The sequence below is a fragment of the Myripristis murdjan genome, chromosome 17 (genome assembly GCF_902150065.1).
Source record: "Myripristis murdjan chromosome 17, fMyrMur1.1, whole genome shotgun sequence".
Lineage (NCBI taxonomy): Eukaryota > Metazoa > Chordata > Actinopteri > Holocentriformes > Holocentridae > Myripristis > Myripristis murdjan.
Window position 1 is genome coordinate 19,091,985 of NC_043996.1, and position 25,768 is coordinate 19,117,752.

The window sequence follows — 25,768 nt, forward strand, 5'->3', positions numbered from 1 at the left end:
CAGGAGTATAATAAGACTAAATTCAAGTAAATTTAAGAATTTACATATAAAAAACTTCTAAGACAATCAAAGTCCTTGAATGCCCAAACATTTCATAATCACTTGTTTTGTCCATTTTTAATCCCCTCTTCATGACATTTACATAAACAGAAGTGTCCTTCGTCTGTGAAAGCACAGGCACTTTTATTATGCAAATGTGCAACAAAACAAAACAAAAAAACACTATAAAAAGATATTTCAGGAGGATGCAAGCTGGGCCCGGCTAAAACAACACAATGGGAAGCATTAGCATTGTGACTGAGCTTGGTTTACTCGAAGGAGATTTCCCCCCTGCTGACGATTTGTTTTATGTGTCTCCTGAGACCAGCGAGCTGCCATGGAAAAGGTTATGGTGGAAACAATGTGAGCAAACAATTAAACTGATGGGAGGTCCTTTGCTATTAGAGAGAGAGAGAGAGAGAGAGGGAGAGAAGAGACAGAAGAAGAAAGAGGAGGACTATGAAAGATTGCTTTGCTCTCTGACTGTGGACACGAGGCCAAATGGGCACACCCTGTAAACCCACCTCTCCACTCCCTCTCCCCTATTTTGAAAAGAATAATGGCTATTATTCACAGGCAGTGAGGGCAATTTATAACTCCTGGCCTTGGACTCATTTAAATTCCACTAGTATGAAATACCGCAGCATTTATATAAGTTGTGATTATTCATGTGTGCATATCTTGCTAATTATGTCGGGCTTGGCGGAGCTGGCTGCCAAGAATAATGACTGAAAATGTGTATTTTCTTATGAAGGTTCCTGAGGGGTTGAATGGGAAGAAGCAACAGTTGGAGAGCAGTCAGAGGTATCTATTTTAAGCCCCTCCATCTGACTCCCCACAAAAATGATAATAGATCCATTGCAAAGTGGAAGCTATAAATGATTTTGATTTAATTACTTTCAGGAACCCTTTACACTGACCTTACACTTGCAGGTTACAGTGATTACGGCCAAATCATGAATTACAACTAGTTTTTATGGGAGCCAAGACTAGCGACAATATATCAAGCCAGCCTTATTATTAACGTACAAGTGCTTTAAGACTTTGTCGTGTTTCTCACCACGCTGCATGACCACATATCTGAAAACCTGCCATTTTTGTTATATTGGTGTAACTGACAGCTGGCTTTGATTCTAAAGTGTGGAAAATGAGCCAAATCGATGGCATGTGATTTCTAGGGTACCATCAAGGTGGAGTTTTAGCACTGAATATCCCTAACTGGTTAAATGTATGGTGCAAGCAGCGTGAAATGGAAAAGGTCACCCCTGCCATTTTTAAAAACAGCAAACACACTATTAAAAAGATTGTTCATCAACAGACTGTGTGGGGAGTCACAGAAAAAGCTCTGTTTCTCTCTGCAGCGACTGCACGTCATATCACAGCTGAGCTCCATTATGCCACAAAAAAAAGCAGTTTCCTCTTTTCAGCTTTTGCTTTTCTTTCATCCTCAATCTCATTTGCAACCTCTACGTGTCTGGTGGAACAGAGGCTTTCAGCTACGTCCCTGATTAATCAGTGCAACATTTATAGTTTCATGGGTCAAGCATCACCCGACTGACATATGAGCAAATCATACACACAAGCAGCAGCGCTGATTATATGTCATACACTATCTTTTACCGGTGCACTATATTTCATCGTTTTTTGTGATGGTTGTTGATTAAATTTAGGAAGGCTCGCACTTCGCAACGTTCTTTCAGATGTGGTTTTGTGATGAAGGCCTGCGTAAACAAATCTGACTTCACTTGACTCTACAGCTCAAGGCAGACTGCAGTCTCGCATAAGCACTGCTATTCAAGGAAGTGGTTTGAAAGCAGGACTCCAAATTTACCAAAGTCTTAAGGCAGGTGCAAGAAATACTGTACATCTGTCTCAAAATCCCCATCCAATTTCACCCATGAAATCTGCTTATCATGATGTGTGGGAGAAGCGAAAGAGAGGAAGACTGTGCGTGTGTGTGTGTGTGTGTGACAGAGAGAGCGCTCCGAGCTGCCAAGTCATTATATAAAACTGGCACAGTAATCAGATGACAGCATGCAGGTGTCTCTGGCACTGGAACAGAGTTAATATCTGTATTGTTTAAATGCTGTCCTCCCTCTTTTCTCTACTTCTCCTCATCGCTCTTTTCCTCTCTTTTCTCCATCACTGACTTCCTCCGTCTCCACTACACTACACAGTGAATAAAAGTCTACTCTATTCTTCCTCTCTGGCATCTTCCTTAGGAAGGGGAAACGACCCCTTCCTTCCTTCTCTCTCTTCCCAGATGTGAACAGACTCGGCATCACGACAACTGTTTCCGACAGCTTTGCCACACTTCCTGTCCATGCTAAGCCAATTAACAGCAGATTACAGACCAATGCATTTACAAAGAAATGAAAGACGGAGAGCGTCATTGTGGTAGCAGTCTTAATCAGCAGGAGCAGGGCAGAGGAATGCAAAATAAAACAATTAAGCACAAGAACAACAGAAGGAATACAAATGAGGGGAAGTAGAAAGGGAAGAGGAAAAATAAGTTTGCAATAGCGAGCTAACTGGAAGGCTTGCTGATGAATGTATTTTTTAATGGCTATACCATAAACTATGGAGCAAAAATGTACTATTTTTCTTATAGTGGGTGTTTTATGTATGTAGACAGATTTCAGCCCCTCATCTTGCAATCCCTTCCTTTCCTCTCTCTCCTATTTTCCTCCTCCTATGCTGCCCTTTATTAGCAAATGCCTTTTGTCAGCAGTTTCTCTGATACCCTCAAATGTTCCCACTGTGTACTTGGGGTTGGGAAAAAATAACAAAATAGCACCGGGTCAATGATATTGTGGCGCCTTTTTTCCATACTTGGCTGTTTTACAAGCATCTCAGTGCAGCACCAATCGGCTCTCTTAGGCAGCATCAGGAGGCATTTGTATGCAAACTTCAAATTTCAGTAACCAAACAGCAACAAATCGCTGAACCTGAGCTGCTGCTTTTCTCTTCCAAACCTGACACAAAGAACAATTCACCTGTAATAAGCTGCCTATTAGAAGTTTAAATGATGACCCCTCCATTCTCCCTATTTGGTGGTTTAAATATACCTTTACTGACATTTAAATTGCTTCTACGTGGCAAGCCTCGCTTCTCTGGCACGTCAGCAGACTAAAATGAGCCAGTATTTGTAGGATTACTGTTTGGCTGTTTGAAACCTCCAAGGCAAATCTCTAATCAGAAAACTCTTTGTCATCCTCCTGTAGTCCTGTGCAGATGAAATGCTTACGCAGCACGTTTGCAAATACACATTTAATTTAAAAACTGCGTTGTATTTCCTGTCTTTACACCCCTCTTTTCTGCCTTCAGCTGCGATTATCTGGATGAATTCCTAACAGTGTTTCCCCATCTCATTTTCTGCTGTTAGTGAAGTTTTCATTTTCATTTTTTTTTTGTTCTTATTTAACCATGACTAAAACCTTGCCCCAGATAGATAGATAGATAGATAGATAGATAGATAGAAAATTAATTAGTGCATCATAAAATAAACTGGTAAGCAAAAGACAAACACAAAAAAAAGCTTAAATACATGCAGAAATCTGATGTATTTCATATTCAAAGCTCTTCCTCAGGCAGGGTGTTTCACTTTTGGTCATCTGTGTGTCTTATGAAACATTAATCTAGTTTTAGTTTCTGCATCGAGGTACTTCCAATCTGTTCATTCTTTGATTTTTTATTTATTTTCCAAAAACTTGCCCAGAACTGAGCTAAACTGTTTTAACTGCATAACTTTACCAAAGTTTCAGTTGCTTAAACTGTGTAGATATATTATGAATCAAGGGCACACAGCTATTTCAGAGGACATTATGTGGATGTAGTGTGAGAACAGTGGATATGATCTACTATGCTGTGCATGTTTGGCTGGCTGTATCTATGTCAGACCTTAATCACCTTACTTACCCATCAGTCCAAGCAAGCTCACCTGTAGTGAGTGAGGCAGTAACAGGCTCAGAGGTGACATCGCCCTGTATTGTGATTAGACTGATGGTGTACTGAGTGGACGGCAGAAGGCCCTGGACCAGTGACCTCATCTTCGAGCCGTCCAACGTCACCTTAGAAGTGTCAGTTCCATCTGCAGAGCTGTAGCTCAGGATAAAGAGGTCGGCAGGTGGTGCTGGGGCACTCCATGCCACTACCACTGAGTCTGAAGTCATCTCTGACAAGTAGAGGTGCGTTACAGGCCTGATCCCTGGAGGCACAGGGGTTCAAAGGTCACCGTGGAGTTTCAAGGGAAGGTAAAAGGTCGACCACAAGCAGGAAAACAGCAAAGAAAACATAGCTGTGAGCATGGTGGAGATGAGAGACAAGCCATGCGGTGATGGACAGATGTAGTCCCTGTCGTTTATGACAGGGCTGAGAAGATTAGCCTTGGGTGACATCTCCACGGTGAGAGTCAATGTAGGCAGCAATAACGAGGAAGCAATGACATGCTGTAATTGGTCATGGGGAGAAAACGTAATGTTATCACTGGCCATAAGGATGAAGATGCAATGCAGCTACTCACAATGAGGAAATGGAGAGATGATGGTGAAGATGATAGCAGCTGTTGTTGTCAAAATGTACAATGTGTACAGAAGATGATATACCTGTAGCAAATACAACAGACTGAGCAACTAATGAAGGGCGGTGTGGAATTAATTAACAAAGTGTAGATGTGTAGATAGCATGCAGTGTGTGTGGAAATGAAAATGTCCTGGGATAACACCACCTCCTTCGTTTAGAATTTACCCTCAATTAAATTGAGGAGATTACAGCTTTGCTTTAGTACGGTGAATATGGATTAAATATGGCAGAGCTCAGCAGTTACTGTCGGTATAATGTGATGGTGGTTTTGGTGGTGATGATGGTGTTGTTGTTGATAATCATGATAACAATGACAGTGGTGGCTTCAGCTGTTAATGATGAGCCAAAAAGCCAGTGACAGGTGTGGAGTAAAATTACGCAAGGAGCAGCAACAATCACAAGGACGCAACATAGGTGACATGGGAGCTTCGTGAGGAAACTGCATCTCGTAGACACTTTTGCAGGTCACAGCACAGATAGCTCGCAGAAGATGGAGATGGCTCCTGCATGTTAATGAATGGGGTGTTATAAGGTAGCAGCTCTGAACTGTTGATGTAGATAATGCAGGTGAGCTACAATTTCCCCTTATCGAAGGTCATGCTGACTTGCGCTTTCAGTTTCCTCCTGATTCTTGCTGAGGGTTAGAGAAATATATATATCTTCATCATCTTGGAAACAAGTAGGAACAAGTGCATGAATGAATGAACGCAAGGATGAATGAATGGACTAATGAAGGAATCAGTCACCAATTGTGTAAATGAATGCATACTGTAAATGGATTATAATCTAACCAACTTTCCCTCAGGTGCCAAATACAGATGGTGGGTTTAACACATCAGGTCAATTCAGATGAACACTAAATTCTGAAATGTTCTGCCCTCATTGCATTGTCCTATGTGGCAAATCCCACCAATCTGGTACTCCAAGCTGGTTAAAAGAAAAGAAAAGAAAAGAAAAGAAGCAAGTCAAACTTTGCCATACACGGAAAAAGATGCCACTGAAAGACGGCATCTTTCAGTGCCAGGGGCAGTTTAATGTTTTTAATTGTTCATGGTTTCGCTTGGTTCAGACCGGATGCAGACACATACTTTTGCATATGATTTTAAGAAAATCCTAATAAATAAAGTACCAAAAAAAGAAAAGAATAATAAAAATGTAAATCCATGCACATGCACTAGCTTGGCTGTTCACATGGGCACTGAAAGGAAGCAGGCTGCACTTTGCGACTCCTCTGTGTCTCGTCTGAACCAAGCTTTGAGCTCAGAGGGGCAGGTAAGATCCTTACGATGGGTTCACTTTAGTGCAGGCAGGCAGATGTTGCCAATATGGTCAGGTAAATAGTGAATGAGAAGATGGCAGGTAATTAATTGTTTCTTCTCTGCTTCTTTTGCTCTATCATTCCATCATTCTCTCATGTTTTCCTCTCTCTCGTACCTCTGCTTTAGATGTTGGAGAGCGCTGCTACTAAAAGGAAGAACAAAGACAACATAAAATGGTGACTGTGATAATGATCGCTATGATGATGATGACAGCTATGATGGTGACAAGTGCATCAATGGTCACGGTGAAGAACACAGAAATGATGATGATGAGAGCGGGGAAGAAAATAATGACAAGTTTGACAGCAGGTAGGCACATGTCCATCATTTCGCCCATCAGCCTTTGTGCCGCTGAAAATTATACCAATCTCTCTGAAAAAAATAACAAAGAAAGAACAGTGTTGCGTGGATTGATGGGCAAACAGACAGATAGCTGCACAGACAGACAGACGTGAGTTGTGAAAGCCGAGAGCTGTGATGTTTGTGATTGATATTCTCAGGGTGGGAATAGCAAGACGGAGAGAGTGCAGCACGAGAGTGACAGAGAGACAGAGAAGTGGTGCGGAATGAGAAATTAGAAGAAAGAGAAACATAGATACATTTAGATGCACAACAGAGGTGCAATTAGAGAACACTTGTAGCAAGCTCATTAGCTGACATGAATAATTTACCTACACTAATTGCTTCTTCAAAGTCTTTATGGTCCTCCATTTTCTTTCAGTTTTACTCACCTTTCCTTCTGCCGCGCTGCTGTTCATTATATTCAACATTCAAGTTCATTATGCACTGCTATTGTTAAACTTGTTTCCCAGTTTTCTGCGGTAACCCTGCATAAGCCTCTTTCATGTTTTAATTTGAGGAGAAGACCAACAACTAGAGTTTATTTTAGTCCTGTCTGATGATTGCATTAATTAAATTCATGCTGCACTGTGCCCCTGATACCCTTCCGGAAAGAGTGTCCAACTGTTGCAAAGGCAAAGACAAGACGGCATGGCTTTGTATCTCCAAGGAAAACCCTGTAATGTCCCCATCCCCGCTGCCATTTCATCATCTTTTTCTCCGTGGGGTGTATCTCAATTACACTGATTCTTTTATGATTGGTTCTTTGTGACTTATATCTGAACTGTACAAAATTTTGTGTCAGCTGACAGCCAGACTGATTGAAAGCTGCAGTGGCTATCTTATGCCATTACACTACTATATTATAACAATGGCTACACACTCTTCAGTGGGGAAAAAGATAAACTAGTACCCATAAGATACCTGATGTATCAATACTAGTACCCATAAGATACCTGATGTATCAATATGTATCTCTGCTGCTCCCCCCCATTGAGGTTTATGCAGAGACTGGCAATTCTTGTTGCTGAAAACATATTAATACTAGTATCATGACATGGCAATACCAGTCCTGCATCCTTAAAGAAGTATGGAGACTCACAAAAGTGTTCATGCCCTACAAAGAGTAAAAATACAAAATCTTGACTCAGGTTTTCATAATTCATGCATCAAAGGGTTAAATACCCCACTATTTTCATTACACATTTTAACACATCAAATCTGGTTTTACTATTCCCATTACCTGTGAAGGCGTCTATGGTAGCTGCAGTGCTCTGCTGTCTTCCTCTCCGCGCTGCAACCGTAATGGTGTACTCCGTCCCAGGTTCAAGGTCCGTCAGAGTGGTGGTGGTTACATCCTTAGGCACTGTCAGCTGGGACAGGTTGACAGTGCAACAAAAAAAGTCATTTTAAGAGGAATTTCTATGGATACTGTACAGTTATTTCACCATAAAAGTTCATAACCATGTATTAATCTATGTGTATGTTCCTTTACCTCAGTGGTGACGCCAGAGGAGGATGTGTAGGTGATTTTGTAGTGGTCAATGGGGCCCTGGACCTCACCCCACGCCAGAGTGATGGTGTTGTCTGTGGAGGCCGTCACAGTCAGATCCAAGGGCACATCCAGACCTAATGCAGATGACACATGACTTCAGAGAGGCCAGGAAAACATGAAGCATTTTTATCAAACAGGTTAAAATAAATAAATACATACATACAAACATATAAATGAGCGTGTTTTAGATCATTTCCTATGTAAATATGCAAGTGTGGATGAACAGCAAAGGGACAACCATTACTGATTAGAATTTAACTATCATCTTCAAGGGAGCTGATGCACAAACGTGAAGATATCATACAGTATACTGCATTTAATCTTCAATATGCTCTGTTTGCTGGATCCTTATCTACGCCCTATTCTTTCCTGGAGTGACCCATCTTCCCCATGGTACTATTAAACTTTTATTCTCATCTCATCCAGAGCCTCTTTGGCTTGTTTCTCTTGCTCTCTTGTCAAACTGTGTTCCGGAGGTGGGGAAAAAAACCCTCTGCTAACTTTAAGTGGATCCATAGTTAATGGGCATAATGTTTTCAGCTTTCAACAGCACACACTTGCTGTGTAACGTATGAACTGCTGGAGCTTTCTGTCAAACATTTGGAACAACTTGACAAAAATGTGATTGATTTAGTGCTTTTTACAGATAGTGAGGAGAAAGCTGGCTCATAATTTAGAAAACTGCGAAATACCTGCAGCCACTAAAATAACTGCATGCATATTGAGGGGAAAAAAGGGATAAAATAAGAGGGGCTTGACAGCCTGCATGATGAGAAAGATCAAGGCACTTCTATGCAATAACGTTTCAAAAATAATGTTAAATGGGGTCAAAGTTTTTATTTGTATTCATTTTTTTTTTTTTTTTTTTTTTTTTTTTTTTCACATCAGCCAGACAATTCAAAGCGGCATGCAAATTGAAACTGCTCAGCAAATAACTGAGGCCCATTAACAGAATGTTTTGCATCAATGTTTTAAAAAAGCTGTAATGGGAACTTTAACCCAGGCCAGCAATATTAAAAAGAAATAAACCTCACTCAAACTGCCCAAGTGCTGCCAAAATCTGATTTGCTTAATTTCACAGAAAAAAAAAAAAATAAAAAAAAGCTTTTAATGGCTGAGCGCTGACCCCTACCAGTAAGTGAGATTTAGAATAACAAAGTGGCAAATTTCTCTGCTTTGATGCCGTGGTATCCCCAACATAGTACTGATCCACTCAGTGTGGATTATGCGTATGTGTGTGTGTGTGTGTGTGTAGATTACTAGCTTTCTACACGTAAACATGAACTATTCTCTCAAGACAGATGCATGGCTCCCCTAACTTCCAAATGTGTGTGTGTATTTTTTGCATACCTTAAGCTTATATTAAAAGGAAGGCAGGTATCCTGGTAATTTGCCTACATCTGTATCCATTTCCATTGCAGGCGTGTAAATAAGTCCTACTGGAAATAATTTCTTGAAGCTTAACTTGCCATGGATATATTGGTTATATAAAACACTGTCTTGTTTGATGGGTTTTGTTGGCGTTAAATCCATTCCATCACGGTTTGCAGCCTTGCTAATAAATTAGCCATGCACAGTGAAGATTGCTACACATGAACGCTATGTCATGACAGCTTCTGGGTTTGTCTCAAATTTGAACAGACTGCAGTTGGGAGTCTGTGGAGAAGATTGTGGAAGAGAGAGGCTGACTTGAGAGACTCCACATGAACCGTAATCCACTTACCGGTTCTGGCGTTCATCGTTGCTGGTGTACTCTGGTTGGTGCCTTTCAGGGCAGAGATGCCAATGCCGTACTCTGTGCCTGGCAGCAGGTCTGAAGAAGAGACAGACGGAGGGAAACAGAGAAAAGGAACCAATTTGTACCAGAATGTGCACGTTCTCTGACACACACAGTAAAAAAAAAAAAAAAAAAAATAGAGTTTTTCATACTGCAACAGCAGTTAACTCTCCATCAATGATGAGGTCTAGGTAAATAACATGCACATCAATATGGGTTCTGCAGATCCTGGCGGACCTTTATCCACCAGCATAATTGGTCAAGTTTCAAATCAATACAACAACAGTGAGCTTCTCAAGCTACAGAAATACAGATAGAGAGAATAACAGTGAAAATGGGACAGAGGGAGAGAGAGAGAGCAGCAGCCAGAGTGACAGAGAATATGAGACAGTGACACAAAGGATGTGACAGCGGAGAGACAGTATCGATTGTAATGGCCCCATGGAATAACATAAGATCCTCCCCTTCCAATCTTATGCCGGCCGTGCCCTTTCCTACGTTGTGGCCTTTCAGAAAAACATCCCAGCTGACCCCGTCTTTCTGACAGCCTCTCAATACGCCCGCAGGACAACAAGCATTTCTATAGATACAATCAGCAACCTGTCAGGCAAGTGTTAGCTCCTGAGATAATCCTGCCATGTAGAACACAGAACCACTGGTCCTTTTCTTCAGCACACATTAGATGCAATGTGATAGTACTAGCTACATCAGAGGAACACTGAACTGAGCAAAAGACTCCCCCAAATGTTGCTAATGAATAATAATAACAGAAAAATTAGTGTCAACAACACAATGGGTAAATGAATTATTGAAAAACACTACATCCCTTTTCCTCCCTTACCTGTGAGAGTGGTCTTTGTGGTGGCTCCCTCATTGCGTGGTACAATGACTTTGTCATACTGGTCTCCTGCTAAAGTGCTATACACGACCTGGTAGCCCTCCACCTACATTTAAACATTACCAACATTTAGAGCACACATACATATATATTATCATATAAGATGTGAAGCCAGAGCAGATTTAATAGTTTTGCAGCTGACTGCTGATAGACTAAATCATCTATTTGGAATAGCACGTGTCCCCCTTAAGTTAGTGGCATTTACCAGGGAAGCAACATGTAAATACAAGCCCACCTTCTCAGTTACCTGTGTATCACCATCACTGGGCAAATAGCTGAGTGATGATTAACTACTCAGGACATCAGGACAGAGCTAACACAAACAGGCTAAATAAAGCCCAGTTCATAGAAAGTATCAATGGTCAAGGGAGTTTGCGTGACATGGTTGGTATAAGTTGGTTTAAGGACAAATTCACAATTAACTCATATACCAAAAGAACATAATAAACATACAGTCAGTAATAAACAAAGGTAGCTGAGGAGTTGTACTGTGATCTGACTATGCAGCACAACCTATTTGCAAGATTTTTTTTTTTTTTTTCAAAAGCCCCAAAAAGCAGATGTGATGAAATTTAGGACAGAATTGCCATCTCCTAAGTGGGCTGCTAATTCTAGGTTTGGCATGCACAGCTCCTTATTATCTTCAGACCTGCTTTAAATAGTACAAGCAAATAATTATTCATATTTGTTTTTTTTTTTTTTTTTTTTTTTTTTACTGCTCAGACTGCTGTGTTAAGCTGGGTGAGTTGTGCTCCAGCAGAATGACACAGATAGCGTCAGGTACATTATGAATCAAAAACAGATACATGCACTGACATTCAAATACTTTCCTGAGAGGGACTAATTTGGTTTCTACTCAGTACTCTAAAGGGATGTCAACAAATTTAATTGGACTTAGTTGCAAACACTGTTTGGCCCGGGTCTAGTTACCTCAGCCTCACTGTTGTCCCACTCAAGCTCGAGTGTCGTGGAGGTCTTGGACACCAGCCGCAAGTTCTTGGGGGCATCGATCTCTGAGAAGAACGATAAAACTGACAATGTTGGGGACACTGAGACCAATTATTGGAAATGGTAAAAAGGCCAACATCAGCAGTTTATACAGGAGACACAGTTAAAGTTACAGCTACTATATATATGTCACATTATACTGTATAAATTACTATGGACATCATCATTTGCTACACAGCCACACTATCAGACAAAAAAAAAAGTATTCATCAGTAATTAAGTTACACTGTTGACAGTTTTCTGACAGCTAATAAATGATTGTTTCTATTACATGGTACTGTAAATAGATGCTAAATGCTGTTGTTTCACTGTTTCATTTCCAAGTTGACTGCACTCCACATGCACAAAAATGTATGTACTCTATAGAAGTCAAGATCAAGTAAATCTAGGCCTATGCATTTTATATATATATATATATATATATATATATATATATATATATATATATATATACATATACATATTTTATAACATACAATACTATAGAAGTTAATATGCATGCAAATAACTAAAAAAAAAAAAAAAAAGTCATTTGTCACTCTATGGCCATTTACACTAACAACTTTACCGTCCAAGCAATTTTGACGTTGGATGTCCTGTGAGTCGCCCAACAGATTTTACTTAATTTGAATAGCCTGAGCGTACATATTTTGACTTCACATGCGTACTACTTTCCTCTACATTTGTAAAAAGTCGTGCTGTTCTGATACAGTGCTTCGTTTGCACTCAAAGGCGATCAGGAAATCATTCCCAGAAGTAATGTGCTTTCACCTGTGCAAACTTCACATGAACAAAAATGATCTAAACCAGATGTTCACCAATGTATCCAGTATGGTTGTATGTCACATCAATTATCAATTGTTCCAGTCTCATGGACACACACACACGGCCACACATGTGCACACACACCACCACCACAACCATCTGCTTGCTGTCAGACCTCACCGGTAGTAAATTCAGTGGAAATGGATCCGCTCTCATTTCCTTTCCTAACGCCACTTACGGATACTTCATAGCGCGAGCCGGGCCGAAGAACCTGAACGACAGAATACAAGTCTGGTCAGTTTAATCTCTGTGGGGGGATTTTTCTTTTATTATTAGTTTTATCTCCAGACACAGAGGGCAGCCACACTCTATTTACAGCTGAAAGACTATATGAACAGTGTAATAAGCATGACAGACACACTGATGCACAGACAGAATGCAATCATGCAGGAACATGACTGCATACATCAACACACACACACACTCTTCTCCCACACACCTGCAGGGAGTACTGGCTGAGTGTGGGCTGCAGGCGGAAGGTGGTGCGCGGCCCCTCTCCTCCCACCAGGCCATAACGCAGCACTATCTGGTCAATCTTAGCCTTTGGCGGGGTCCACTCCACAAATGCCACCGTGTCGGACACATCGCGAACAATCAGCTGAGTGGGACCATCAATCACTGGAAAGCAATGAAGAAAAGCAAGAAAGAGAGAAACAAATAAACTGATAACCTGTGAATGTCTCAATGCCACACACTGCAGATGTGTTATGAATGTGGAGTATAATCATTAGGGTGTAGTCACCTTGCCAACAGTGTGTACACTCCCACACCACTGCGCGACTGGTGCTGTTCTCAGGGTGAGGCTAAAGCCCTGTGCTGAAAGTTAATGTTAACAGTCCCTGCTTCAAGTTTTTGCCGCAGTGGAAGTGGAGTTGTTATCAGAGGAAGCTGTTGACTAAAAGCCAAGCATGTCGAACTTATCAGACCTGACATAAGACAACAGGCATTATCGGAGCGAGCAGCAGAACATAAGCCATAATTAATTTGCTTCCATGTTGATTATTGGAACGCCTAACACTTATTTCAATTAGGTGTGAAGAGCAGGAAACACGTCGGGCGTAATGAGGAAAACACATTTTCACAATGTTCAGCACAGGAGGGATTTGCACTTAAACTTCAATTTGCTCTGCGCCTTGTAATTCTCAAAGCCAACAATGCCATCGTGAAGAATTTTCACTAAGGGCACTGGGGCATTTTGAAATGTGATAATTGGCACGCCTGTTACTTCATCAACATGTTTTTGATTTTTTTTTTTTTTTCCCTACAAAGACTTTAAAACAGATGTTTGTGAAAAAGCAGGTGCCTCTGACCTTCACATCACAACTAATTTGCTGTGACAAAAAACCTTAAGAATGTCCTGTCAGTAGGCCGAGTGGAGAGTAATCTTAGAGCCGCACGTTAAGTAGCAGTTCCCTTTGGCAATATAAAGATCAGTTTGATCAATTCTCTCGTTTGTCTTGGAAAACAGACAGCAAGCACTCTGTCATGTTGAGGAATCAACCCAGACATCACATGACACAGCACTTCCACACGGACGTTTTCATTCAAAACACCTATAACATACTGTGATTCTGTTATTATTCACATTTTGAAACCTTCATCTCTAGGTAAGGAAAAGACATGTTCTACCCACAGGTCAGCACATGACCATAAGCTCATTTCAAGTCTCTCTTTAAACTTCTGAGATCTAAATAAGTCTAAAGCTTGACGTATTGCAGGTCCACCCTGGTCCCTGACGTATTGGAAATTGGCCCCTTGAGTGTCGTCCTAGAAAGCAGCCTGAGGAAGACGGTTGTGGGGGACGGATTCCCACATCAGCTGTCCTTTCCCACATCAGCCCTCTGGTTTGCCCCTGACTCCTCATCCTCCCTCTGTCTCCAAGGAAGGAAAATCTTTTTGCATAAATAATTGAGTGACTTCAAATTTGTCTTTTCCTTTTTCTTTATCCAATAAGGTGCCGTGCAGTCGGCCAGTGTGAAAAATTAATGAGAGAACCCCATGAATTATTAATAGCTACTTAATTACAACCAGGGAAAGAACATAAAATGTTGACAGGAAATTGATGGTGTTTTGACTGCAACAGCAGAGTTTGAATTGTTATAGACGAGATTTGAATTGGATCTAGTATGCCTGTCTAAGTACTGTCAGTCGGGTGAGGAGTGGGGGCAATACCTCGGTGAGGTTTACATTAAGAACATAATTGGGAGGAGACAAACCAATATGTCAAGGTGACACTTACCATTATTCTTTATGTCTGTAGATGTGTGTTTAGTGTGTGTGTTTGTGTTTGTTTATTTAAAGGGGAGTCACGTCTCCAGTAACGCCTATGAGATTTAGTCAGACTGAGACTATTGTTTTTTTTTGTTTGTTTGTTTTGTTTTTTTTGTGTGTTTTGCAAAAAAAATACTCACACACAGTCACATAGTGTGGTTAAAAATCTTGTTTTGTTTTTTTTTCCTTTGACACTTCCTTGAATGTTAATAAACAAGTCAGTAGTGTTGTGAAGTGCAGCTTTTATCAGCTTAGAACCACAGCCAAAGGAAAGCCGTCTTTTATCTCATAAGGACCTGGAAACAGTTTTCCATGCATTTATCATAACTGGAATACAGTAATTCTCTGAGTATTGACAAGTTCCACCTTTTCTTGTCTACAGCTGGTTCCAAATGCAGCTGCGAGACTTTTTAACTGGAACAAGACAAAAGACAACACATCACTCCGGTCCTGGCTCATTTGCATTGGTTACCAGTGGAAAAAACAGAATTGATTTTAAAATTTTATTATTCATTCATTCATTCATCTTCTAAACCGCTTATTCTCACAAGGGTCGTGGGTAAAATTTTATTAGTTTTTTTTTTTTTTAGGCCCTACATGGATTAGCTCCACAATAAATCACTGATCTGTTAATTTCATATTCGGCCCGTGGGTCATTTAGGCCATCCTCACTACAGCTCCTCTCGGTCCCTCAATCACACCTCAAAACCAAAGGTGACCGAGCTTTTTCTGTCGCTGCTCCCAGGCCCTGAAGGAGCCTCGCGTCCCAGATTAAATCCTGTCCCACCACTGACACTTTTAAATCAAATTTAAAAATCCATTTTTATCTCTCGCTTTTAGTTCAGTCTGAGGTTGCCACGTGTTTTTGAGTCAACTCTTAATTTATCTCTTACATCCTCTCACTGAGTTTAATCTGTTGATGGTGTTTCTGGTTTTATTCATTTCCGCTTAATTTCTTACTTTAACACTTGATCTTGAGTTTGCCTTTTTTCTCTCACTTCTGTGAATTTGCAGTGTTTATGTATTCAAATTTTAATCATGTAAATTTGTTTTGTGGTCAACTCCTGTTGTATTTCAATGTGTTATACAAACAAAAGTGACTTGACTCGACTTCTTTGCACTTTTGTGTTTGTAAGTGGTAAATAGCATACTCAATCATGTTATGACAGTGCCTTGAGTAAATGGATCTTTGTTGTCTGTACCTTGCTTTTCAATGTCAAGGGAAATTTTTTAATTTATTGTCCATTATCCTGCTGGTAAATATGGTAGTTGAAGGACTGACTAAACTACTGAAGGAAAGCCGGTGTACTGATAGCATTACACGGCGAGGTGAATATTCACAGGCTAAGATAGACCTTTGTTTATGTTTGATGAAACCTCCAGGCTTCTGACGACCTAATTGCAATCCTTTCATACTCTAGTGATGTGGTTTAAATGATGATGTTTTATAGTTTAAAATAAAATACATACATGTTGTGACAGTGGCGGTGACTGGCTGGCTTCGACCCTGGTCTCTAAGAGCCACCAGGTTGACCGTGTACTCCTCCCCTGGCCTCAGACCAGTTTGCAGGAAAGAAGTGATGGTGCTTGGCAGCTGTGCCGTCATCCCTCCATCATTGTCCTGAGCAAAAAGAAAAAAAAAAAAAAAAAAAAAAAAAAGAGATTGGACCTTATATATGTCTAACAAGTTATTTCATTAAGTCCAGCAACTCCCTGTCCAGCGTTATCTAAGTAAGTGATCATGCACAAAAATGTATTCTGGTATAGGGAATAAAGTGCATTATCATGCTTATACCGTGGCCATGTGCCAACAGTGAAACAAATACGGAGAGTTAATTAACTGAGAAAGCAATAACTCTGAAACATTTTCAGCCTGCAGTAATTTCATACACATCAGACTAACATGCAGAACAGCATAGCAACAGAGAGTTGACTAGCTGATTCAGCTATTAAACCACGGCATTGTATACATCGTGGATTTGCCAGATTGGCAGCTATATACACATAAAACAGGCTTGGCTAGCTGAGTATTGGTGTTAATGGTATACCAATGATAACTGCTAGAAAATAATCACAATAGTTTTGAAGTAATTGAGGTTTTAAAAAAAGGGCAGCACGTGGCAGCTAATGGCTAAGATAGTATAAGTAAGTGTAGTGTAGTCTTAAGTTTTATATAAGCTGAATGTATTAGTGAGCAATGATACAGAGCAGCTGTTGACTGGGTGTATGTCCCAATATATTCTTTTAATGGACGCTGTCTAGCCAATCAGATTCAAGTAATCACAGTGGCTTATGCATACTGTAGCTCTCTCTAAAGAAGTAAAGAATTAGGATGATAAAAGCAAATCCTCTCTAGTAATTATATACAGATATATAGACAAAACCAGCTTCACAATCAACTTCTATGTGAGAAAATGACCACACAGTTTCTATGCAGTAGGTTTTCTGTGTGCTGAGGCTTTTTATTTAAACTCATTTATAAACTTTTGGGTGATTTAGCCGACACATTAAATTCCACAAATGCTTTGTATAGCAAAAAACGGGCGAGTATTTTACAGGGATATCACCGGGACCATATTCTGTAGAGGCAGCACTCTGTACATTTCCCCTGCCCTGTCACTCATCCATATGGAGCTCCTGCTATTCCCAGCTGTTCTCCGAAAGCCTGTGTTCCACATGGACTTCCTGCCGACCGACAGATGTTAAACCTACTGCTGCTCCAAGTTTTCCAAAAAACCTGTATGAAGGCTTATTATAAGAGGAACATGTTACAGCTTGCTCCGTTTCTGACTTAAAATTGTAATTATTGTAGTAATCACTTGAATTACAGCTACTAAATTAGCAGGATGGGTGGCAACACATCAGTAACATAAAATTTTCTCAGTAACTTCCTGAATACATCAGCTTGAATCTTCGAAAAATGATACCCCAGCCTCGCACGTTGATTTGTTTTGCTCATAATTAGCAATCATCCTCTCAGCTGATGACGGTTCGCGCTAAAATATCTCAGATGACAAATTGCAAAGGAGTTCACTTTCTCTGAGTAGAACTATTCTCAATACTTTTGTTAAACCAAGAAGACAAGAATATAGAACACTATTTGATTTCAGTGAACACTGAAATCACAGATGTCCCTTTTTTTTTTTAAAGTAAGAGACGATGCAGTCACCAGTTTTGTGAGTGTAATGTGGCTGTAATGAGCGCTGCTCCTAATTTTGAAATGAGTAGATGAATAATCAGTAATCTATCACTAAACTCCAACACAGGTGGTCAAACCCAATTATTTTATCATTATTTTGTCTCCAAAATAAATGAGCGCTAGGAAAGCAGGGTGTTTGTATCCTGTTCCAATGTCTCACACCCAGAAACTCACAGAATTAAAGCTAATATATGCAGGGATAAAAATATATCTTTGCACATATTAAAGGTACATTGCCAAGAGCAAAAACACACACACATGCACGCACGCACACACGCATGCACACACACACACACACACACACACACACACACACACACACACAAAACTGAGAGGGTAAATGATGATCATTAATATTATAAAAGATTAATTTCTTTGGTCATAGTGAATTAGCTGCATGAAATTTTTGGAATGAGCTTTTACACACACACATTCCTCTGTCCTCTGCTCTTATTCCTGTTATTGCAATACGACGTGTAATACCCTGTATCATCATTAAAAATCCAAATGTGCTGCACAACATGCTTAGCCTAAATGTTTGGAACACACATTTACACAAGGTCACCTACTCTCTCAGCTAATACCTCCCACCCACGCTCACACACTGCTTCATGTTAAAACCTCTAATACACGCACACACACACAAGTCAGTCGAATTTCATGTTGTGCATGGCAATTTGTCTGGCACCGTGTCCTCCTCCCTGGAGTGGTGGAGTGAGTCGCTACTACAATCCGAACAGTGTTGTAGCCACAGGCATGATTTAGCATTATTTCAAGCCCCTGACGATATCCGTTGAGGACAAAATGTCTTATGTCAAGAGAATACTGCAGATTTGCACTGCCTCGTCCTGCGGCCTGACCTTTGAGCTTTGCCCCACTTCTGAACTTGCTTGACAGGTTCATGAAAGTGAATGAGCCCTGGTGCCCTCTTTGGTCAGTGTACATGAACTTAATCATAAATAAGATCACTTTACATGACTTTTTTTTAGTCTGACTGAATAAATAATTTTTAAAAAAGTAAACTATATAAAGGGATCACTTTTCCAGAGGACTGATTAAATAATATACTGATGACTAAATATACTGATTCCCTAAATGCCCATAATGTAGCGTGTTTCATTATTTGATAGGAAAGCACTCAGAAACTCTGTTGCATTCTTTTGCACTGTTGAACACACAGCTGCCTCAGTCAGGGTTAAACTCTGAGGTCCTGAACCTCTCTCTCTTTCTCTCCCTCTCTCAGCTGGGTAGCAACTCCTGTGTTTGTCCCCATGGGCCAAAGCTTTTATGCCTACTTCCATTACGAGATTGTCAAAATTCGCAATCCCCATTTCTGGATTAAATCCACAGGGGGTGGGACTGCCGACTCCTAATATGATTTCTCTTGTGGCTGCAGCGAGAGAGGGGAGGAAAGGGAGGATAAGGGGAGGGACACATAGAAAAAGGGAGCGAGAGAAAGAGAGGTGGAGGATGTGGAGCGCACCTTCAGAAGTAGAGATGGATGGGGGTTGAGATCTGGATCAAAGGGGTGGTGGATGGGAAGTGAGCAAGAAAGGGATGAGGGAAGAGTGGAGAGATGGAGGAAGGAAGAAGGGAGGCAGCGGTGAGGCATGGAGAATTGGATAGAAAGAGAGAGGAGGGGAGGGGTAAAAAGAAAACAGAAACTCGGGGGTCCCAATGCTCTCGCTTTGTATTCAGAAAACTTTCCATTTTTAATACAGCTTGAAACAATAAATAAATAAATGAAACGAAAAATAAATAAATAAAAATCTAAACACCAGATTTAAGTCTTTGAGTCTGGCCGAACCAAAGGATATCTTCCCCAGAGAACGCCTTGCAGGAGAAAACCAATTACTGTGAGAGGGCATGAGATTAGAGTACCTAGAGTACCTGAGTACCAAGAGTTTACTTGAGGGAATTAAGAGAAAGGTTTTTGCTTTCTGGCTTTGAACCTGGCACCGCTATGGTCTTAGGACGGGTTATTCTCGGAGAAGGGTTTAATGGCTCATCCACCTAATAGCCAATAAGCTTTAGACAATCCGCTTGTCTAATTTGGTATGGGCCTCAAGTTGAACAGCCCCCAAGAAAATCCAAATCTATCCCCTTCAAATTCCTCCGTTTCCTTTGCCAAGTAACTCAAAGTCATTTAGAGAGCAGCATTAGTGAGATCTGACAATAACGCTTTCCAATCAGGAGGAATTTGACGGGTCAACAAGCAAGATGAAAAACTACTGTTGTGATCTGTGTGTGTGTGTGTGTGTGTGTGTGTGTGTGTGTAGGCATGGGTGGTGGTGAATTTATAAGGTACTGGTTATTTTCTTCCTCAGTTCCTTTGATGCGAGATGATTCATACAGATCAGCAAAAGTCAGCGTTTCTCTTCCTCTGGTTCTGTTGTCTGTGTGTTTCTCTCTCTCTCCTCTCCCACACACACAGCTGCACTTGCCTTTTAGCATGGTGTGCAGTCTTACGCTGGGGCTGACAACACACACACACACACACCAAGTGTGCACATTGCCTCACCTTGGGGATGAAGCTGATCTCCCATCCATCGAAGGAATAGTAGAATGGTTGCCACTGGACCTCCACTGTACTCTCTGTGATGGATTTGAAGACTAAACCATCAGGATTGGAGAGATCTAGAGAGGTAGCCAGAGATGTATTATTGGTCTCCACTGCCTTGCAAAGCCCATAAATCACCACTCCGCCTCACTTTGATGTGGTTTGATGCTGTGCCGTTCGCTTTCAGGTGCCCTTTTTTCCTGTTCTCTTGCTTTGTCTCTCTTTCTCTCTCTCACTCACCCATTTTCTATCTCTCTATTTGAGTCTCTCTTTAATCCAAGAGAGGGGAAAGCAGGCAACTTTCCCATGTTTCACTCATACAGGAAACTTTTTCTGATGTTTTGTAGATCATTTTTCAAACTCTGTTTTTGATTAAACCAAATCATTTATGTGCATATTAATTACCATGACCCCCTGCCTCGCGAAACACAATCAAACAGTACTTTTTTTTGCAAATGCAATGATTTATCCAAACATTACTGATGCTATTTTTACATAAACCACTTTTTATAGTTGTTTCTTTTATGAAATAAATAATGAAAAAAGATAACCGTAGCCCACACTCTCAATTAACATAATTCTAAAATCTTTCCAGAAAGTTCTGTCCCTATTAATCTTTCTATATCATCAAACACTATCATTTCATAATTAAATTTAGCAAGGACAATGAAACAAATTATATCACCGCTGAAAAATGGTTGCATCAGGCTTAATTGCCCTAAATTTACTTTATTACACCAGATTCTGCTATCATTGAAATTAAATTCACTTATCTGTGAAACGGAGGATAATTTAACCAGTGATGTTCCTAATTTTATGTTTACCGTTGAAATTAGGCCATTATTTATCCCGGTGGTGGGCGATTTTGCATATTACTGATAAACACTGAAGACACTTCTATGCCTTGCTGTGATGTCTGACAAGCTGGCATTAACACCAGGCAGGGACCACACATTCAAAGAGTTGTTCATATGTGTGTGTGTGTGTGTTTGTGTACATATATATACATAAGTGTGCATTTGTGTGTGTGTGTGTGAGTGACAAAGCAGGTGTTGCAGATAGGAATCACACCCAGTAGTTGGCACAAAGGAACAGGTGGTATTCTCATTCTCTTGACCCTGGAAGCATCAACTGGAAGATTAAAACAAAATGTGTGCTTGTATTTAACTGCTATGTACACGTATGAACCGCATGTATGTGACAAGCAGGATTTTATGGTCCCCTACATTGAGATAGTGAATTATTATTTTATTGCTAGAACTGAGTATTCAACACTCTGCATGTGAGAACAGCCAAAGCGCCGCACTTACAGGTGGAAACGGTGATGCTGGCAGGGACACTGATGGTGTTGTTGATGACGGCGAACACATTGATGTTGTACTCCATGCCCGCCTCCAGGCCTGAGATGGTCCAGGTGGTGATGTTCCCCGGGATCCTTATCTCTAGTTGCACACCTAGGATTTAAAGATGCAGAAGCCGACAGACAGACAGATATGTAGATTCACGGTGACTGCTCTTTGAATAATGAAGTTAGACTTTCAACACGATTTGGCTGACTTGAGACTAAAAAGACAACATCCCTTGCTCGTCTGTACATACCGCCTGGTGTGCTAGGAGTGTAGGTCACTAGGAAATCTGTCAGTACGACGGACCCCTCCCACTCCAGGTCAATGGTTCGCTCCGTCACCCCACGTACCTTCAGATTCATGGCAGGTGCCACTGTTGATAGGCAGAAAGAAAGATAGGGAGATTATGTTAAAAAGGATGCATTATTTATTTTTTTTTTATTAACATAACAAAAAATACATAACATGCTTCTATGTATTGATTTCCGCAACATTTTTGTTGTGTCTGCAGTATAAGTAGGGTTGGGAAATAAAAAAGAATAATTATTGCAATATATTTTTACTCAATATAACTAGACACACACCTCACACAGGGCCTACACACTGTAAATAATAACCATTTGATATATATTGAGATAATTTTGGATATAACTCATATGATACATTTTTTCATGGTAACGTTTTTGGCTATATTACCCAGTCCAAGTATAAGGATAAAAGCTGCAGAAAGAAGTGAGTGAAACATATTACATATATTTGTTTTTGGCCTAAAAATGATTGATGTTACCACAATGTCACATTTGTGCTAACTGGCTAGTGCATTGCCTCCATCACAGTATTAAGTGACTGTTTCTCAGTGCTACAGCACCTTTCAATCAAAGGTCTGTTTTTGGGTTTTTACTGAAATTACCTCACATCCCTAAATCCCAAATCCAATCCCTGCCCCTGAGCACTTTCTGATGCACTGTGAAATAATGTAAAGATGCCGTCTTCAACCTGACAGTTTCATGCAAAGGGGGAAAAAAGAAACCAGGTGGCGTGCTGAGCATCTCTCAGGCTCAAGCAGAATTAAATAGTGCTGGTGTGCATCCCGGCCTGTCATGTAGCCAGTACTTGTGGCAACAGGAGGCCGTGTATTAACATGAGAGCGAGAGGCACTGGCATTCATACAGGGTGAAGTGGAGAGTGTCAAGCCATAAACCTGAGTGGTGGTGTTGAATGCAAATGCGGAGGGCTCGTAAACAAGAGGCGATCAGTTTGCAGCTCCTTCTGCCACAAATGATGCAGAGGAAGATGGACAGGTGAAGGGAAAGGACATGAAAGAGGAGAGGAAATGGGGTGAGGGAGAAAAAAAAAAACCCTGCACGATGCACAGAGAGATGAGATGAAAACAAGGGAAGGGGACAGGGGACAAGATGTGATCATGGACTAAATGACCAAGATAGACAGGTTGGGGGCTGAAAGGCAGGGAGAGACCAGGGAAATTAGACAGAAACAGCGGATGGGAGAGACAGATAGATGGAGACAGAGGGGAGGGAAGAGCAGACAGTCAGAGCAGTCAGCAGCACAGACACAGGACAGCCACTGAGTGTGATGGTGTGATTAACAACCTCTCACCCCCTCATCATCTCTACATCCTGCGACACAGAGCTCTGTGGCACAGCACTGAGCCCTCCTCGGGGAGCCATTGGACACTTTACCGGGACACTTTACACACTCGACATATGGGCCCTTAGCTTCCTCACTCTGAAAGACTGACCCTGCAATGGGGAAAACTCCTGCCGCATTCACTTAGCTAGATTTATTTCATCAGCCAGACTCTGCCTTCTCAAGTATGTGAGGGGAAAAAAAACACAGAATCAAAAGAGGAAGAAGTAATCCAAGAGGAAGATGAAGAGTGATTGAAGGAGGATATAGAGGAAGCTGCACAGATGAGCCGCTTGAAAGGCTTCAACACCCAAAGCAAGTGAGGGGCAGGCTCCCCAGTGAGGCAATTTAAAACACTTCAGAAAAGTTGCACTGAAAAGTTGCTCAGCAAGGTTAAGAAAAAGGTCACTTCAATTCATTAAATTCAGACACTGATGTAATTGTTTGAAAACAGAAGCATGGGCTCTATACATCTTTTTTTTTTTTTTTTTTTAATAATAATTAAAAAAAAAAAAAAAAAAAAAAAAACACTATAAAAATTTTTAATACATGTGTTCCATGTTTAAATAAAGCTATATCCCTTCCTTAACAGACTGAATAAAAAGTGAATAGAAAACTAATTGGGAACTATTTACCTGCAATATACAATATATGCCCTTTCAAGCAGATCACTTTTCAAACTTTATTTTGATGCATTCTGCCTGAGCACCGTGTTGGTCATTAGCCAATGTGTTATGATACACCTTCAGCCCATCCTGCAGGACTAATTGCTGATATGGAAAATTCATATACATGTGAACTTGCTTTCAAAACCTGGATTAACAGAATGAATGAAAAGAGCAGATACATTTAAGCTGTCGATCTTTGTGTCTCTTGCTGGGTAAAGATAGGGGGTAGCTGAAGCCGCCCAGCTTGACAACCCGCTGTTTCACAAAGTTATTAGTCCTCATTTAGTTATTTAGTTTCATTTAGAAGCACAGGTTTCAACCCATGTAGGATAGCATTCTGGGAAAGACTTTGAGGTATTCAAGTATAAAAAATTAAACACCACCTCTCCAGATATGATGTATCGCTGGACTTTACTGATGATGTATTGAACATTACCTAAGGTTTACTTAGGAATTCATTGGGAGTTTGAGGGGGGGAGGGCCAATGGTTCTGCTTTTATAAATCACCAAAAATGCCCCCGGGGAGCATGTGAAAGGGATACTCAAACAGATGATTACATGAATGTCTGCCCAATGTTACAAATAGCAGCTGACAACTGAATATTACTTGCAATATGGACTAAAAGCGATGCCCAAGGTGTCTCCTCCTCTCCAAACACTTGGGGGAGTGTCTGAAAAATTGTGGAACTCATTATTAGGCATGCATTCTTCCTAAGATTTGCTTCAAAAGGGCAACTTGCTGAAGGTTATTCAAGGAGCTCGCCTGCAGTCTTAAAGTCTCATTAGGTCTAATCAGTATGCTATCATAGGCAGATACAGCAGTAGCTACTGAACTAAAACCTTGGCGGTAACATTGCAGCAGACAACAGAGGTCAGTGCACTATCATCAGAGGACCAACTTGCCTTCAGGGTACTTTGTGTAGTGGCATTTCAATTGAAAATCTTCTGAAATTACTAAAATGTAAGTTAAAGACACTTTGACATTTTTATGTTTGTGTATAGTCCGTAAACACTGTGTATAATACACATTTTAACCAAGTCTCAGCACCTCCCTGCAGCCAGAGCCTCCTGCATTTGTCTGGAGTGGTCACATCCTGTTTTTCTTTTCCATAGTGGAAAAATTTGCTCTGTTGCATTTTGTTTTCGGCTTGTTCAGGCTCATACTGTCATTACAAGTGAACCAGGGCGAGTCACATGGACTCATAAGTGAAAAGTCATTTAGTTTGAGCTATGCAAAAAAGGCCCGCAGGATTTCCCATGTTGTCATGTTGCTTACAGATCAGTCACACATTCATGTTCTCGCCCATTTCTCTGCTCAGATTTCGTTGGAAAAAGAAAGGCAGCTCAAATATACAGGCTGTCAAAAACACAATGTCACAGTGAAGAAAAGAATCAGTTTCTATTCAGTGCAGCTGAATGGTTCTGGATGTTGAAGGGCTTTTGTCATAAACTAAAACACAATTTCAGTCAAAACGAAAAACCATTATTTGCCCTGAAGCTGCTAAGATGGACCGTGAATGACATACAGAGCTATTGTGTGTTATCCGTCTGAGAAAAGACTGTCAATTACTGTTTAGGGGTGTGTGTGTGTGTGTGTGTGTGTGTGTGTGTGTTTATGCATGGATAGTGTTCTGGGGGCTTTATCTGCCAAAGCCCCAGAATTACATTTTTTGGTTTTCTCTGCTTAATAAGAGCAACAAAAACAAAGAAACAAAGCCACTTCATATAGACATTCA

At 40.7% G+C, this 25,768-nt stretch overlaps 1 protein-coding gene across 3 annotated transcripts in view; it reads right to left on the minus strand.

The window, feature by feature from the left end:
• Positions 1-25,768, minus strand: part of tnr (tenascin R (restrictin, janusin)) — a 205,598-nt gene that overhangs the window by 43,554 nt on the left and 136,276 nt on the right. Inside the window, exons 9-20 of one of the 3 annotated variants that reach the window (XM_030074578.1) lie at positions 21,971-22,090; positions 21,682-21,825; positions 20,333-20,448; positions 16,083-16,233; positions 12,781-12,959; positions 12,462-12,552; positions 11,439-11,521; positions 10,452-10,554; positions 9,557-9,646; positions 7,774-7,907; positions 7,522-7,651; positions 3,980-4,246 (exon numbers count right to left, since the gene is read on the minus strand). In XM_030074578.1, coding sequence (XP_029930438.1) covers positions 3,980-4,246; positions 7,522-7,651; positions 7,774-7,907; positions 9,557-9,646; positions 10,452-10,554; positions 11,439-11,521; positions 12,462-12,552; positions 12,781-12,959; positions 16,083-16,233; positions 20,333-20,448; positions 21,682-21,825; positions 21,971-22,090 — 1,608 coding nt within the window. Of the gene's footprint in view, positions 1-3,979; positions 4,247-7,521; positions 7,652-7,773; positions 7,908-9,556; positions 9,647-10,451; positions 10,555-11,438; positions 11,540-12,461; positions 12,553-12,780; positions 12,960-16,082; positions 16,234-20,332; positions 20,449-21,681; positions 21,826-21,970; positions 22,091-25,768 lie in introns of all 3 variants that reach the window. The other 2 variants (XM_030074577.1, XM_030074579.1) reach the window with 2 other exon arrangements.